The following is an 18470-nucleotide window of genomic DNA, read 5'->3' on the forward strand; positions in this document are numbered from 1 at the left end:
TACAGGTTGAGCCTAAAGTTGGAATTTCATGGTGGCCTTTTAATCTGAATATGTTACTTAGGCTAGAACCATAAATTAGTCAGGATAATAGCATTTTTAAATTCTCAGCTATATAAATGTGTTCCATATATTAATAATGGCTCCAAAGAAATACGTGCAATAATGACTAAAGGATTATACAAGAGGGAATTCAAGGAGTAGCGGAGATTCATGATGTGTACTTTCTTTATACTGTAACTGTGGCAACTTACTATGGCAGTAAAGTTGAATGAAAGTGTTTTTCTTGGCGTACTGTATCATGGCATGAATCGGCACAGCACTGGTTCAGAGCTGTTGTGTGAGGAGCTGTTAATGAACCTGGATGTTTTAATAGTTGTGTAGTGTAAGTATAGCTTTAAGGGAAAAAAAATTTATGAAATAATTTTTAGGCAAAGCCACCAAACATCTGAAACAGTTTTTATTCATTGAACTAACGATTCTATACATGTTTTTTTTTAATGTCCCGGTGACCACTGAAATAAAATTTAAGTTGTCTCTCTATGCATTTGCATTTCTTATTTCCAACAAGGTCTTCATCAAAGCTAATAAGTTTATACTTTTTGAATTGGAGGCATTTGATTATGTTTTCATCAATTCTAGAAAAATCCCAAAACAACCTCCTTTTTAATCTTTCCTCACTGATGACAATTTAACACTGAGGAAACAAAGGTTAGCACATCTGTAGAGCAACCTGTTGGGATGCTCGCAGGTATTAAAGGAGGGGGTTATCATTTATGGCTTCCACTTTATACGCCATTTTGTGAGGTGCCCAAGCCTATTTAAGACACAGTTGGCTATAGTGCACACCAACATTCCCTGCATTCATTTTAATGGACAAAATGTTGGGAAATAGGCTGGACAGTCTAACCTAACATCATTGATTGGCTTTGGACTCATGAATTTTGCAATCTTTTGACCATCAGTTGTTAGTTTTTTGGAGCCACAAGTGACCATACTTAGACAAGTGCTAATTATTAAACAGTGGTTGGCTTGGTTAACAAGCTGTATCCATAAACTGTATGGGGGTGAAGTAACATCCAAATAAAACAAAGCTATCCCCAAGTGTATATTAGAGAATCTGCAGTTACTGCTTCCAAATTAGTTGTCAATGACATCTACAGTACTAGTCAAAATGGGCGAGTGTGTCCAAACTTTTGACTGTGTGTCTTTGTCAAGCCACTAAACCAAAATAAACCCCGGCTATGTTGAACTTGCTTTGTTGGTACACGCTTCTGGCTTTGCTTGATTTACTTGAGTCTGGCTTTGTTTGGATCTTTTTTTTCTTTCCAAAAATTAATAAAATGCTCACTATTCTGGATCTACCACCTGTTGAATCGATGGTTGGCAGCAGTAGTTTTATACGTGTTACCTTCAAACTCACACCATGGAACTGTTTGTAGCTAAAGATGTTTTCACTGATTATCAGCAAAGTATGGTGGGAGCAAAGCAGTCTGCAGACTTCATATTTGTTTCCTATTAAAAATTTGAAATGCAGCAGTTTGAAAAAGACAAAGTCAGTTTCAGCATATTAGTCTTGCCTATATAAACCTATTGTTATAGTTTTACAGGACACCTGCATCTAAAAGTTGTGACTAATAATGCTAGAGGCCAACGGTCTTAAGTGGTATATATCCTTTTCCTGCTCTGCCATGTTATGTTTTTGTTGAAAAAAGTGGAAAAGGGGTTGGACCTGATGGGAAATAAGAGTAAGAAGAGGAGGGCAAACAGACAGATGGAAGTACAAACAAGTTAATATTAAATGCTGAATCAATAAAAGAGCATTTCAAAATCACTGTGTAACACTGACACAGACTGAGGCATCAGTTCCCACTGGCTACTCAAAGGTAAACTCTGGAGATATTACACATTTTTTTCAGTTTAGTGGCTTTACAGTTGTTGTCTTCGGGCTCTCTTGTGTTCAAAATTTATTGATAACACACCAGAGTCACACATCCCCACTGACACAAATGTATTTATTTGATAAAAACTATCATGAGCAAGGACTTCCAGGAATCTCCAAGCTTTTTCCAAAATGTTCAACTTCCCCTCATATTAAATGTTTTTTTATCGTCAGTTTCTGATTGTAACATAACTTTAAAAAGAGCTCATTTGCCTCTAACAGCCTGCTGACTGATTTCTCTGTAAAAGAACTGCAGGTTGCTCTCTTCATCAAGTGTGAACATCATTCATTAATGTTAGCTTAGAAATGGAGCTCACTAATCACCAATGTCACCAGATGACCAGATTCAAACAGCCTCCAACTCAAACTCCACATAAGGGCACTGAAGTGGCTTCACATAGGGTTTAAAAAGAGACATGATTAGAGACCAAGGATGCTAACTAACTAGCTGCTTCATTGTCTGCCTGTGTATGTCTGTTTGTCCCCATTAGCAGAAATTACTGGCTAACATGAATCCTGAGAAAACCAGTATTATCAAAGGAATTTGACCATTACAGGAACATTATGGTAAACACTAAGATGGTCTAAAAGATGGATATATGGATGGATATAGTTACCGTGAAGCTTTGAGATAAACATTTCTGCCATTACCATCTTGGTTACAAAAAAAAAAACTCGTTCATTGGCTAATGACTTGTGATTGACTAGTTGTTACCCATTGAGCGTGTGTTTTGACATCACAGATAATCCTTTTTTTGGGTGGTTTTTGCAACCACAGCTATCACCTTCTGGTGGCTTGCCGGTTTAGGGTACATCCACATTGGCTTCATTTTTCTGACAAGGAAACTTCGTCCATGTTTTATACTACAGGTCAGCATCACAGGACACTCGATTCTCAGAGGGATAGTTCGGTTTTTAGAATCAAATCTCACCCTGAGCTTTTTTTTTTCTTCTGGCTAATGTTAGCCAGCAACATGCAGGCATCTCACATAGCAAATACTGTCCATCATATCTACAGCTAGCTGGCAAGCCGTGTCTTGTTTGGGAATGTTATTGCTAGCAAAATCACATCTGAGCAGAAATGTAATATACAAAGGGATTTGCATCAGGAAGGGCATCTATTGTAAACATCTATCTGCCAAACCAAATGTGGTGACCTCTTGTGAATAAGGGAGCAGCCCAAAATAGCTTTTATTAACAATAATGTATGTAGAACCATAAAAAAAAAATGAAGAACCCCAGTAAGTTATTGCATTTGAGACCCTGGAGATTTCATTTTCACACCTAGTTAAGTTAACCAAAATAATCCTGCAAGGCAGGTTTGGTTGGTTTAGGTCTAAAGATGCAGGCAGAGGCTGAGTGATCTCTAAAATATAATAAAAACATTTTTACAGGGTTTAAGCAGATCTTAGCTTGGAAATAAAAATCACATCAAGTCCACTTTAGAAGATTTGATGTGGTTTGAATGGCAGGTTCTCAAGCTGTCTTATGTGTGTTCATGTGTTTACTGTCATGTTAAATTAAGTTATGCCCCCCCCCATTTTCTTAGTAAGACGGTTTACTCAGTGACTAACAAAACATGCCAATCAGCGTGACAGCAAGCACGCAGCCCAGCTACTTTAGAAACAAATGAAACCTATAATTTAGTCTACTCTGACATCTAAACTCTATAAACTAAAGAGTGGATTTTGTTACAGTAAGAAAGGCGTGGTCTGTCTTTCCATTTAAAACGGCTTTTCTATGATCACTGTAACAGTGTATCACTTTCCAACAATAGCGGGTTTTCATATATACAAAAATTCTTGGCACCCATCCAAAGCTGTTTTTAGACAGTGGAAAATCACGAGTGCCACGATGAAGAGAAAAAAGCAAGTCAAAGACAAAGCAGTTGAACAAACAGCAAGCTTAAATTAATGTGAAATGGAATGGATGTTCAGCGGGTTAGGGTGAGACGGAAATGTATTAATGAGTGAAGAGAGAGTGCTGAGAAGGTGGAAGGAGTACTTTGAGGACCTGTTGAATGAAGAAAATGAGAGAGAAAGGAGGGCAGTTAGTGAATCAGGAAGTGCAGAAGACCGGTAAGTAGGAAGTGAGGGCAGCTATGATGAGGTAAAGACTGGAAAAATGGCCATACCTGCGGAGGTATGGCAATGTCTAGGAGAGAGCGCAGTGGGCTTTTTGACCAGATTGTTTAACATAATCTTGGAGAGTGAGAGGATGCCTGAGGAATGGAGAAGTAGTGCACTGGCACCAAATTTCAAGAACAAATGTGACGTGCTGAGGTGTAGCGACTGCAGAGGGATCAAGTTGATGAGTCGTACTATGAAGATTTGAGACAGAGTTGTTGAAGCGAGGTTTAGAAGAGACAAACAATGAGCAGCAGTATGGTTCATGGCCATAAAGAGCACTACAGATGTGATGTTTGCGTAGATAATGTTGATGGAGAAGTATAGAGAAGGTCAGAGGGATCTAGAGAAAGTGTGTGATAGGATGCAGAGATAAACCGTGGTCCTGCATGAGGAAGTCAGGACTGGCAGAGAAGTATGTGAGGGTGGTGCAGGACATATATGAGGACTGCGAGACAGTGGTGAGCACTGGCACTCAAAATACTTTCTTACCCAGTACACACATTCATGCAGCTTTCTAACATTTGCACGCAGTTAGAGAAGCAAGGCTGACATGGTTTGGACGCGTGCAGAGGACGGATAGTGGATATACTGGACAAAGGATTTTAAAGATGGAGCTGCCAGGCAGGAGGAAAAGAGGAAGACAGCAGAGAAGATTCATGGATGTAGTGAAGGAGGACATTCAGAGGGTTGGTGCGACAGAAGAGGATCCACTGTGGTGACCCCTAAAGGGAGCAGCCAGAAAAAAAATATGGTACAATCAGTATGTAAACCTTGTTCTAGAAATAAATGAAAACACAGAGCTTTAACAGGCTTTTATTCATGTTGCTAACCACCAGCTGCATTTCCAGAACTATTTAGTCCAAGAGATCAGTTGATCACATAAACAGTAATATGGTTATGAGTGTATATGTTAGAGGAGCCAGAGGTTGCACCTGAATAAGGTAACCAGATTTTTCCAGAAATCTGGGGCATATCCATTTTGGCCAATATTGAACTGAATTTTGTTTCAATATTAAACCCAAGAAGTATAACACTAGAGTAAATATTCACACAGTTAGCATTGTAACAAGATGAGTAACTTTGTAACTATGCGACTATACAAAAGTCATCTTGTTACAATGCCATGTTGTCCAGATTGGATGTAATGTTGAACAACTGCTGCTTAGATGTAAATTTTACCATTATTCGCAGTGAGTCTATATTTCGCAGACAACTCAACCCGGGTACACAAAGATCTCTAGACCAGAAGCATTAATCGTGTACATTTCTTAAAACCAACACAAATTGTTTTTATAATAAGAGACATTTCATAGATGTTTTTCAGAAGGTCTAAATGACAGTATTAGAATAAAAACATACAATAAAAATTACAAAATTTATTATTGTTGCCAAAAATGGTGCGAATGATTTGGTTGACATGTACTTTCCAGTCTTAACTAGAAATAGGCCAACATAATGCATTTATTGCATTATTGGCATTGACGGGAAAGAAGAAGCAAAGAAGCTTTATCATCTTGGAGTGTAAGGCAACTAGCAAAAGAATTATGGCTTTCAAAATGTACTGAACACATTTCACACATAGTAACTTGGACAATACACATATTCTTTAAACACATACAATAAACATTTACCCACGAGATGAATCCAACAGCCCAGCAGTTCACTCAGATGATAAATGAGCACTAAACACAAATCCGTTTGATAACTTTTAAAGTCACAATGATCTTTGTCTTATTGAGGTTTCGCATGTGATGTCACGTGCACGTTGCTCGAGAGTTGTCATTCTTCCCCTCGTGAACAGTGGTCGCCAGATGGCCGCGGACCAATCTCCAGGCCCGTGTGACTGAGGCCTTACTCACTCGACCCAACATTCAGAATAGCGGACACATGACTACAAAACGTCTATAAATAAACCATTTCCGACAACATTTTAACTTAACATTTGAAATAACTTTGCTTTGAAGGCTAAAAGGTGTAACAAGGATTTAAAAATGAAGCCATAAACCAAAACAAACCATGTATTCAGTTATTTTTCAACCTTCAAGGTACAGAGAAAAATTTCAAGCAACTGAAGCTAAGTAATGACAATCTATTAGAATCACAACTACTAACATAGAGGCTATATGAGTAACCTCTATAATTAGTAGTTGTGTGTTTATTTGTGTACATATACACATATGTGTGTGTGTGTAATTGGGTGTATGTATGTTTAACTACAGTGGACTTTGTGCTCTTCGTAAATCTAAAACCGCAGACACAAGCAGTGACTCACTGACACACAGAAGCACGTAAACACACCAATAATAAATTAAAAACACACCATAATTCAAAATGAACAATATTCTTCTGTTTTCGTTTTATTGCACCGCGTGGATCACCACATCTAACGCCTGTGATATCTCCTGGCATAAAGCGCACACAGTAACGTATCATAACTGAGAGAAAAAAAAACAACACAACCAACAAACAGATTAAACTTATAAAGAATAAACTGTGATGCAGCTCCTATAAACACAGAGGCACTGACATAAGCTACTGAATGAAAAACACGTGGACCAAAGCCTTCTATGAAGAAAGTCTGTGCCCACAAAAGGTGCACATTTTTAAAAAACCAAAAAGCACAAAGCCGTGATTATTTATTTTTTTTGGTGATTGATGCCAATAAGCTTAGATTCTAATCAACTCAAAAATGCCTCCATTGCCTCACGTTAGCCACTGATTATTTCATTATTTATTCATTTTGTGGCTCATTAATTTATGTCGACTTTAGGCCCGTCACTTCTTTAGTCCTGCATTTATCTAGTTTCCTCAAAATTGTCTAAGGACACACTGCACACCATGCTGAGGTATGCTAAGCTTTTGGTTAATAGCTCTTTGGGAAACATCTTGTTGGTGCAAAAATTCTATTTTACATCTGTCAAACTGTTATAGCGGGCATTTTTCATCAATTCAGCTAAAAAAAATTGGAACAGATGATGTGTTTTTGTGACAGGCAGCTGGCATCAAAGTGTCTTAAAATACTATTTCAGATTAGTTCTTTGCCTAGTTGTCTGTGTTGTGTGTATACGTAACAGTGTTGTGTATACATAAGTTGGACACCTTTTGTAACTGCTTGAAGGATTCAAAGTATGTTAAACCATTTAACAATGACAAAGAAAAAACCTTCCTCTGTAGATAGTCAGGCATAAGGACTGGACTGAACATAAGTGAAAAAACAGCCAATGTGCAAAGAAAACTGTGAAAGAAGGTCTGAAGATCTATTAGTCAAGACCGCTTTGAATGCTGAGAAAATCCAGCTCCTTGGAAGCAAAATACAAAGAAACAAGGAGTGGCTCAACATGTAACATTTTTTTTTTCCTTTTCTTTCATAAATTAACTATTAAATGTTTGGGTGGCAGCAGGAGCTAAAACAGCATATTGTACCATTAAAGCTACATTTTATTGCACAGAGAACCATGAAGTATCTTTTAAAACCTACCTAATCCTTTTAACAATCCTTACAGAGGCAGATTCACCTTTCCTAAATATTTTTTTCCTAAATCTGAAATTTTAGCTATAATTTTGCTAGGAATTACTGTAATAGTGTAGGATACTACAGGACAATACTGGGACTGGACCATTTTCATTGCTACCACTCTTAGACATAAGCCTGTGGTCTTTTATGTCCACTTATTATTATTATTATTATTATTGATACAAGCATTACCAGTGCACATTGGCTAATTTATGTTGTTGAGCAATAAAGTTTCAGATCACACAGGCCTGAAGCAAATCACATCCAAACACTTACAGGCACAGAAAACACACATTAAATAAAATAGAAACACACATCCAGAAAGATGCACGTGGAGAATTTGGTCTTCAGGTTGTTACATTCGTGGAATGGAGAAGGCTAACTGTCAGTTATTCAAGTACAACTCAAAGTTCTTTGCACTGACGTTTGAAACAGAAGCAAAGATGTGGTTAAGCCGACGTTCAAGAACAAAGAAAAAACATTAGTGTACTGGTTTTTCAGACATTTTAAGTGAGGTTTAGAACATTTTAGGGGTAAGCTTTCCTTCACTGTCCTCTGAGATTTTATTAAATCTCTGTTGTGTTAACATACAGCATATCAAAATAATAATAATAATAATAATAACAACATCTTGTTTGGACAATATAGATTGTGCTTCTTGTGATTCATGGGTACACGATAAGACACTAGAGCTGCTCTTTAAGTATGTTGTAGAGCTACATACTCAACAGGTATTTAACAGAAAGCAATACAATATAACCAAGGAAACAAACAGTCATCTTCCATAACATGTGCGATCATAACCAAAGCTGTAATCATTGAGAACGTCCACCAGGATGAACGTAAACCCTTTAGTCTTTTTTTTTTTTCCCAGCGGAGGGTTGAGTAAATATGGAGTGTGGAGAGGTTTAATTTTGTAAATATTTCCCAAAGGCAGAGCTGCTTCGGTGTGAATAAATCATCTCTTTGAGCTGATAATGATCCACATTCCTTCTGACTGAGTAATCATTAACTCAAGCTTTATGCTCAAAAAAGGAGTGGAGCACAGATTGCCACTTGTGCAGTGCTAGCATGATGACAACCAAGTCTAATCTCAGTCTAAGGCAACTAGAAAAATAATTATGGCTTCCAAAATGTATCGCATACACGTAAAAAAAAAAACGCAAATTCTGGAAAATACATGTATATAATGCACATATTGCAGTTAGCCTTTTGTTTTGATTTTAAAAAAAACTTTTGAAATCAAAGCTTGAATTGATTTGGGCTACTTATTATTATTATTACTCCAGTTATTATTATTAGTAGTAATAGAATTGCAAATGTTCGTTGGCTTGTTTCTCATTGGCTTCTTCTTTTATGTTTTACTGCTCATAAAGTTTAAGTAATTTCTCTGTTCTGCCTAGCAAAAAAAAAGCTAACGTTTGAGGTTGGTGGCCAGAACAGTGCTTACTTATCAGGGGTGTAGCAAGTCGTCAAGTTTGGGTCATACCTTATTTTCTTTAATGAAATTAGCTACTTTCAGCTGCTCCCTTATCATAATGGGTAGCTCTGTATGTTTGATTTGGCAGTTTTATACTGCAGTATACAGTTCCTAACACTAAAAAAAAAAAAAAAAAAAAAATTTATGTCCAGCTGGAATTGAACCAACACCTTATACTTGCCAAGCAAATGTGTTATCCACTACTCTATTTCCAGGTGAGTCCAGCTGGTCGGACTTTGTTAGATTGTTTTGTTTTTGAGCTTTTTATTTCAGTCTGCTTAAGAGATAATCGCTGCCTCCAAAGCCGCTCTGCGTTTGAGAAACACAACGTGGACGCTCACGGACCGACAGAATAACTCACAACTTACTAACAGCACAGATCCTTTTGTATTGCTGTTAAATGTGTGCGTCTACAGCCATTTGTGTGTTTGTCTTTTAAATCTGCATATTGCCCAGTATGTATGAGCTTGGAATGAGTGTATTACGCCTTATCTGTGTTTTTGTATAAGCCACAGTCGGTGAGAAGGCTGTGATTGCTTGTGCACGGACACATTTGTGTACCACGTGCATGTGTGCCATGTAGGAAATGAAAAAGGCAAAGAAAATATAAAGCATATATATAGAGAGTATATACTGTGTGTCCCTGCTGTTCAGCTTTAGCAGTTTCCACATGCTCCAAACTGAAGTCAGCCAGTATTTATGATTCCTCCCTATAAAGATTTACTGTGACCCATCCATGATGAGAATTATAAAAGATAGATGAGAGTTTTTGGCCCATTCTGACAAAGAAGGAAACTAACACAGAGCTACAAAAGAGAAATTTTTGAACCTGCTGATTGGATTTCCTAGCTGTTTTTTCACTCTGTAGCCCCCTCTTGTGGTCTGACAAATAATCTCTAGTTTTTAACTTGTGCTTTTAGATGAAAAAGTGCAGCAGTCCAATCAGGTACTACCTAATGGAATTTGAGGACTTAATATTTTTTCCTCCTATGCAAAAAGTTTCTCTTAGTGAAAGAACATTGTGGACTCAAAAAGAGTCTTCATTAACTTTTCAGTTACAGATAAGCCTGCACGGACTGAACCATTGCTCTGCATCTATCAATAAAATCTCCATTTTAACTGGTAGAAGAAGCAAATATAATCTCATCTTTCCAAACTGCAGAAAAATAAAAATAAATAAGAAATGTAAAAGGTAAGAAAGAGCAAGAAAAAAAAAAAAATCCCAGGTGGATGTGTAATCTCAAAACCCAGACACACCTCCCACTTCTTCCTTCACTCCAGCTGAGCGAACAGCTGCAGCCTGAGTTGTTTTTGTGTATTTATGGGGTCCCGGCAGGTGATCCTTTGAGGCTGTTGAGGGCTGCGTGGATCCTGAAGTGCAGTCTGGACTCCATGGAGTAGTCCTTGTAGTTCGTCCTGATGAAGGCACACAATCAGAATCTTAAATAAACATGAGTTTCACAATCCCGCCTGTGACGTAACATGTTGTTTGGTTGGTACATGTTTCTAAAGCACCATAAACAAGCGCCTCACCTTAGACACTCCATACCAAACAGCAGCTTTCCTTTCCTCACCCCTGAGGGTGTTTTAAGTTATGCTTGTAATTTTCGATTCCACGAAAAAAATACCTGTGTAAATGTCCGTTCTGTGGTGAAAAGTTGAATCTATGTTGTTACCATTTATGTACAATAGAGGGTGCTGCAGCCTAGTTGATAATGAGCTGTGCCTTCACTAAAAAACCGAAAAACAAGAGTTAGGGAGGTTTTTGGCGCTTTTCCTGTGTTCGGGGTTGGAATATCCTGCAGATGAGAGGAAGATGCTCTTCATCTTTGTGAATCGGAACTGGTAGCGCACATTTGTCAGAAAGCAGCTCAAGGAGGACTCGTAGCAGCACAGCAGGAACTTTAGCTTGATCGCCTTGCAGCCCTTGGACAGCGGAGCGAGGTACATGTTTAGAGTTGTATTAGTTCACAAAGTTTGTACTTTATGTAATATATTCATGTTCTGAGTCAATCAAAGGCACCTAAGCAAATGTATTTATGTTTTCTTTTAGTTTTCACGGTGTATTTGGTGCACTCCAGCAATATTTGGGTTTGACTGAAGTAAATGTGAATCCACTGCACCCGTCGAAGCTCTCCGTGTTTTCTTGGGTCTGAGGGTCTGCTACAACCTGAGACACATTTCACAACAAGCACACCTACAAGCAGTGGATGTAGTTGTAGAGCAGAGGAATCACACCATGTATTTAGTTTTGTACAGAGGTTTTGTAACTTTGCTCTCAGAAATATATAGAGGATTATAATATGACAGTGTATAAACTGATTATATAGATAGATAGATAGATAGATAGATTTTTTAAATAGCTAATTCTTGTAATTAATTTGTGATGTTTTGTGAAATATAAATATAAACAGAATGCACTGATGTGCAGATCTAATAAGTCCTACTTTATTCACCATAGAACACATATCAGATGTTTAACCCTTTCCTGTCCTTACCTGCCGTGAACAGCTGGTTAACACCGAGTGCATCACCGCTGATTGAGTTACCGCTGCTCAACATATAATAAAGTAGAGCTTTAACTTGCATTTGTGGACAGCACAGTAAGCTGTGTTCACAGACAGTGATTTCAGTGTCCTCCTGTCCCTCACTGACTCCAACACCTCCAGCTTCTGACCAGTGATGTTTCCAGCCTTGTGAATCAATTTGTTGATCCTGCTGGCATCTCTGGGACTGATGCTGCCCCTCCCCACCCCCACCCCCAGCAGATAACAGCAAAGTAAATGAATTTATATGCAGGTCGGCGAAACCTCTGCCTCTTAAAGATGCTCTTTTTATTCCCAGTCATGTCACTGATCAGTTACCAATTAACCTCATTAGTTGCAAAAAGTTCCTCCAGCTGTTTATTTTTAGTACCGCTTACTTTTCTAGCCTTTTTCACTCCCCATCTCAAAACAGTTGTTGCTGTAAATTCCCACTGGGTCCATTTTCCCAGTTTAAACATTTGATGTGTTTTCTACGTTCTATTGCTAATAAAATATGTGTTTATGAGATTTTCAGGTCATTGTATTTTGTTTTTATTTAAATTTTACACAGCATCACAACTTTCTTTGGAATTGGGGTTGTAGTTTCTAAATTTTCATGAAATATTTACATTTTAAAAGAAACTGAAGTAATGAAACAATTCTCGCTTTTCTGACCCATTTTTGATCCTTAATTTGACTTTTGTCTCGTCACAAAAGTAAAATGGCGCCACGACTGTCAGGTGGCAGAAGTGAAGCTGTTTATGGAAACTCATCCTGAGTGTAACAGTTGCTGAGTGTCACAGTTTAGGCAGAACTTACTTGGCGTTTTCGATGTATGTGGTGGCCTTGAGGACGTCTCCCTGTTGTTTGTACAGCAGACCCAACTCGTAAAGGGTGAAAGGAATCAAGTAGTGATCATATCTGATTCGGCCCTCACTGAAAGTAAAACACATTAAAGTATTATCTCTACTTTCAGAGGATAAACAGCAGCATTAAGCACCTGCACCAGTTTCTGTGCACGCCTTTCTTATCAGAGTTTGCGTTACCTGGAGAGCACCTGTGTGAAGCAGAGCTCAGCCTGCAGTAACCTGCCCAGGTGCTTCAGACAGAGTCCTTTCAACATCTGGACCAGACAGCTGTCATCTGTATGAAACTCTGACGGATCTGAATGAGAGACGCACCGTTAGACACATTTTTATAAAAGTTGCTAACCTTTTATTACCCACATGCTAACATTCAATCACATTATATAACAAACTAAAGTGCCCCCCCTCCCTTTATGGAGCTAAAATTTGAATGGATTTAGCTCCTGGAATACACTCTGGGATGAATAACATATATCTTATATGGATAGTTAATATCTTCCAGACTGGAAAACTCCCAAAGTTTCTTTTGTAATAACTGCCTCATATTTGATGAAGCACAAAATATAACAGATCTATAATGATGTGTCTCAACAACTTAATCTGGAGTCCCTAAATGGACGTTTGGTAATCAAATTATTTCATTTTTTAAAATGTCGTCTGCTTTCCAGTATTTTATTTTTGCAGTCATAACATCCGTCAACATATTGGTTCACAGCAGTCAAAAAAGTAGATGGTGATTCAGATCACCAGCTAAATATTACATACTAGTGTTCAAGTGCTCATTAACACAAATAACTAATTGTCAAGATGATTTGCTGAAGATCAAATTGAGCAGAAGAAAAGAGATTTAAGCGACTTTGAGCATGGGCTGGTCTGAGGATTTCAGAGAACTGATCTAGTGGGATTTTCCCTCAAAACCATCTGTACGTTTTACAGAGGAGAATGAGAAAAAGATAAAATGTCCAGTAAGCATTTTCTCTTGGTGAAAATACCTTGTTGATGCCAGAAGTCAGAGGAGAATGGACAGACTGCTTCAAGCTGAAGGCAGCAGGAACTCAAATAACCACACAACCAATGTATACAGTAGACTGAGCGCACAGCAAGCAGGACCTCGATGGGCTACAGCAGCACAAGACCACACCAGGTGCCACTTCTATCAGCTAAGAACAGGAAATTGAGGCTACAGATCACACAGGCTCACCAAAATTGGGCAGCAGAAGATTTTATAAATGTTTCCTGATCTGATGAATCTCAAATTTTCTGTGACATTCAGATGTTATGATCAGTATTTGGTGTGAACAACATGAAAACATGGATCCATCCTGACCTATCACTGGTTTAGGCTGGTGGTGTAATGGTGTGGGGGATGTTTTCCTGGCACACTTTGGGCCTCTTATTGCCAACTGAGCATTGTTTAAACACCACAGCCTACCTGGGTATTGTTGCTGACCATGCCCATAGTGTACCCATCTGCAGATGGCTGCTTCTAACAGATTCAAGCATCGTGTCACAAAGCTCAAATCATCTCAAACTGGTTTGAGATGATTTGGTACTGTTGGTAGTACGCAGTATCAGCAGTACTGCTAATAGCAGAGGTGCAGTGTTGAGCTCACTGGGGTCGTTGCGCAGCTGCTCCTCAGCCTTCTCTATGGTCACCAGCAGGGGCTCGGTACAGTCGGCACGCTTCCCAACGATGGTGAAACCGTTCCAAACGTACATCATCTCCTAAAAGAGACAAACAACAGTCTGGGCGATGAGGCGTAGTTTGATGTTTTGCTTGTTATGCTTCACTTCTGTGTTATTCAGAGTTCATCAGATGCAACTAACCACCTTCAAAGTAGTCAGTTTAAGTGTATGTTTGTGTACCAGTAAAGGGATGACCAGGGGGACGGGGTTAGCAGCTTTGTAGCGTCGGGACTTCCTCACAGCAAATTTCTCTGTGGGGATGGACTTCCCCGCCAGGCGCTGCTTCAGCCCCTCCACCTGCCTGTATGCACAGGTACACCTTCATATTACTGTCCTGCTAATCCTGACCTTAAACATGGCTCTACTCTACCTTCAACCCTGAAACACTTCATTAAACCTCAAACAGCCACAGCAAAAGAAAATCAAATAAAAATGTTCTAAATTGTACACATTTTCTAAATCAATCTTTAACTTCCAATACTGTCCTCAACTGATGCCCCAAAAAACACACAAAAATGTGTCCACAGTTTAACAGTTTTCATTTTACTAATTTCCCCAGTATCCAAAAACAGTCTGTGAACATATGTTCACAACTGCATTTTGATATTTATTTCTAATTTTCTTTAAGTAGGTTGATTCACTTCAGGGTACTTAAAAGTTAAATGTGCCAACAGGCTGACCTGAAGAGTTCCACAACGTTCTCCCCAGTCTTCTTCGCCTCCTCCTCTGACATCATGCTTAAAATGGCTGCTTTCTGGTAAACATAGATAGCCTGCAGAGAGGAAGTGTTTAGGTGAACTACCAGTGATTTTCTTGGTTGTATTTCTGTGCCTGATATACAGAAGACATCTTTTTCGACTTGTGAGTATACCTTGGACCAGCGGCTCTCCTTGCACAGCAGGTCAGCGTAGTGATACGCCTGCTGCCACTCCTGCTGGTACGAGTGAGTCCACATCAGCTCCCAGTAACACAGGTGGTGGATCTGCTTCCACTCCTGCTGGCTGCTCACACACTCCTCGTACTTGGCCCGGGCCTTAAAAGAAAAACAAAGGATGCTTATAGCTGCTTCTCAGGTTTGGAAAAGATAATGGGAGGATTGTAAAAATAAGGACACTCAGTGAAGGAGGAAAGACTTCTACTAACAACTTTAAGTCCACATAAATTAGGGCACATTAGAATTTTTTGTCTGATATATCTGCTCCCTTAGGGCTAGGTTTTAGAATAAAGGTTCAGGACTTCAGTCGCGATGGTCTTCACAAGAAAGAACAAACCTTCTCAAAGTTTCCTCGCAGCGCAGCAATGCGAGCAGAGTAGAAGAGGATTATGGAGCCCTGAAAGAAAAAAATAAACATGACATAGTTCTTTTTTCATCTTCTTTAATCCTGGGTTAGTTTGGCTAAATACTACTTTGTGGAGTTGCATTTGTGGTTGACTTACTTTGGGGTATTTCTGTTGGTACGGCTCCAGCAGAGCTTCAGCTTCCACCAGATTCCCCTCAGCAGTTCCTGATCAAAGAAAACACCAGAGCATTCATCACCTAATCTACTAAACAATTTGTATGTCTGTAACACAATCATTAAGCAAAACAATGCTGGATATGTGGTCAGACTGAAGCTGAAGTGCCCTCTACCACGAAAGAAAAAAGGGGGAGAAAAAGTTTCCTACCCAGAATGAGTGAGACATATGTGTGGTAGAAGAGCAGAGTCAGAGCGGAGAGGATCGACCGCAGACTGTGGCTGGAGGCTCCCTCTCTCAGCTGGGACAAACCAAACCCCTGCAGACACACGGAGGCAGTGAGAATCTCATCTTTCACAATTTCTGCGTAGCCTATAGCGTTTTTTTTTATAAATGTTATTTTAAAGTGAGTTTGCACCGACCCTGTTTCCTGAGAATCCAATAAACTCCAACAACCTCAAAATCCTCTGAGGGAGGAGAGACAACATCTGAAAGACAAAGATTCCTTCATACTGTAATTTCATTATATGTGGCATGTAATGACAATAAAGCTATTCTATTATGAAGAAATAATCAGTAAAAATGTGCTCTAAAGCAGTTGTTATGTGTTGATGGTCAGTGACGTGTGTCCAGCAATCAGGTCACCTGTGAATCAAACAGGCTGTAATGGGACTCTAACAAGTAATGCCAATAACCATCAATCACACTGTTTAGTTTAAATGTGAAATAAAGGATAGTTTTTAGCTGTTCCATCCAACTAAATAAAGAGGAAGCTCAAACAAAAGTTGTCTGTATGCAAATAAACTGACACATATTTAAATTTAGCAGATTTCTTGCAGATTACAGTAATGTACGAGTTTATATTAAATTGGCTTTTTTGGGATCGCTAAAAATCTGATCTCCTGGCCTGGTGACCCAGTGGGGACAAACGGTGGACACTGGGTGTGCTTTATTCTATATCTGAGCAAGTGTATATCTACTATTTGCCAATATGTAGATGACAAATTCCTAATTATGGCAAACAAACAATAAAATCATCCCACCTATATTAACTAAGTTAAAAAAAAAAAAATTGAACAGTTGCTAATCTAAAATGTAAAAGAAAAAACGTGGAAGCAGCCGTTAACTTGGGACTTCTATGGAAGTATTATAAACTGCTTTGAAAACCCACCAGGTTGAACGATCCAATGCCCAGCTTGACTCCGCCCTCAAACTGTCTGAATGAATCCGACTGGCTGGCCAGGTCTTGTGTAACATTCAGCACATTTTGACAATCCCTATTGGATGACATAACAGTTTTTTTTTAATACGATGCATTTTTAACATTGTGTTTATTCCATAAATCAAAGACTCACTTATAGATTTGATAGCTGGTTCGAATCTTGATTCCTCCTTTGATGAAACTGATCATGTTCTCATCCTAGAAAAAGGCAATATGGAGGAAATGTCACTTAAAGAGCCTCATCATTAGCACTGTCACCTCTGCTTTTTCTCGCTTGTTGGGAAATAAAGTATAGAAAGGCAAGGCTGAGACGGACATGTGCAGAGGAGGGATAGTGGACAAGGTTTGTTAAGGTGAAGCTGCCAAGTAGGAGAAAAATAGGAAGATCACAGAAGATAGTAGTGAAGGAGGACATGCCGAAAGTTGATGTGGCAGAGATACATATACAGGCATAGGGCAAAATGGAGGCAGATGATCCACTGTGGCGACCTCTAAAGGGACCAGTCAAAAGAAGAAGAAGAGCTTGTTCAAGTTTGGTACCTTGTGATTTCAGTCATATTTTTCTTTTGTTAGAAGCCAAATTTTGCCAAAAATCATCCTAAAAGAATAATGATTTTGATGCAGTTCACACTTCCAAACATTCCATTCCTTTTAATGCAGACCAGCGGGTGACACCTATGGCTGTAATAATAATTGCAGTCCTTTAGAAGTCTGTAGGAAAACGAATAGGAATACTATCCCCAACCTCTACAAACACATTTTACTGATGAGTTTATGGGCTCAGTCACTCATTTTGGGACACACTGAATAAAACATTAAGTCCATTTTGTAAATTTTGGTCATTCTAAGACTCGTAAATGAGGATTACTCTAGCTAGTGAGTTCCAGTGTCAGATCCACCTTCACTTTCACATCAAAAGTGAATTAGCCCAACCTGAAAGACGTGGACAACCAATGCGTATCTTCAACCACCTTTCATTTACCTTCCATTATATCCTGCAGACCATTAAAGGTAGCAAGCTATGGTCAGTGAGGAACCAACATGCAGTCTATCATGTCTCTTGGTGGAAATGTATTATCTGCCAATTTCTCCTACATACAACAGGTTGACTAGAAGAACAAACTGATAATTTACCAATATAACCCAGACTTTGACAACGTACACTGGATACTACCTGTGTAAATATAGGTAGTATCCAACATATTTCTGGTATTTCTTCTTGTCATATTTGGAATATTATTTTTGCCTTTGATTAGATTTTTCATTAATTCAGAAAATATCAAAAATGTGGTTATAAATTTTCTTTGTCTCAGTGTTGAAGTGGAGCAAATACAAAAATAATCTCTTCAAATCACAACTTTAGTGGAAAACTCTCATAAAAGCCTCTGTGCTTCAGGTTTTCTCCCATTTACTTGAATGCCCTCAGAAATTCAAATGATCTAGTGGCCAGTGTGCAGTTAAAAGGGGTTTTCAACTAAATTTACATATGACATTTAGATGAAACAGGTGAAAAGATATACAGGTAAAGTGAAAGACAGACAGCAGCTCTTACCTGTACGAAGGTCAGTGTTGCTTTCTGCAGCAGACACTCGGCGTAGCAGAGCTCTGCGTGCATCTCTTCTGCAAACACACCAACGCAGCACACTGAGATTCT

General features: G+C 38.8%; 1 protein-coding gene across 1 annotated transcript in view; it reads right to left on the reverse strand.

The window, feature by feature from the left end:
* Positions 1-6404: 6404 nt before the first annotated feature.
* ttc39b (tetratricopeptide repeat domain 39B) overlaps positions 6405-18470 on the reverse strand; it is a 30933-nt gene continuing 18867 nt past the window's right edge. The window contains exons 6-19 of the mRNA XM_030753636.1: positions 18369-18436; positions 16950-17014; positions 16766-16871; positions 16017-16082; positions 15805-15913; positions 15577-15644; positions 15411-15470; positions 15011-15172; positions 14820-14911; positions 14320-14440; positions 14067-14178; positions 12634-12751; positions 12407-12523; positions 6405-10478 (exon numbers count right to left, since the gene is read on the reverse strand). Coding sequence (XP_030609496.1) covers positions 10382-10478; positions 12407-12523; positions 12634-12751; positions 14067-14178; positions 14320-14440; positions 14820-14911; positions 15011-15172; positions 15411-15470; positions 15577-15644; positions 15805-15913; positions 16017-16082; positions 16766-16871; positions 16950-17014; positions 18369-18436 — 1361 coding nt within the window. The 3' untranslated portion in view covers positions 6405-10381. The remainder of the gene's footprint in view (positions 10479-12406; positions 12524-12633; positions 12752-14066; positions 14179-14319; positions 14441-14819; positions 14912-15010; positions 15173-15410; positions 15471-15576; positions 15645-15804; positions 15914-16016; positions 16083-16765; positions 16872-16949; positions 17015-18368; positions 18437-18470) is intronic.

The sequence above is a fragment of the Archocentrus centrarchus genome, chromosome 18 (assembly GCF_007364275.1).
Source record: "Archocentrus centrarchus isolate MPI-CPG fArcCen1 chromosome 18, fArcCen1, whole genome shotgun sequence".
Lineage (NCBI taxonomy): Eukaryota > Metazoa > Chordata > Actinopteri > Cichliformes > Cichlidae > Archocentrus > Archocentrus centrarchus.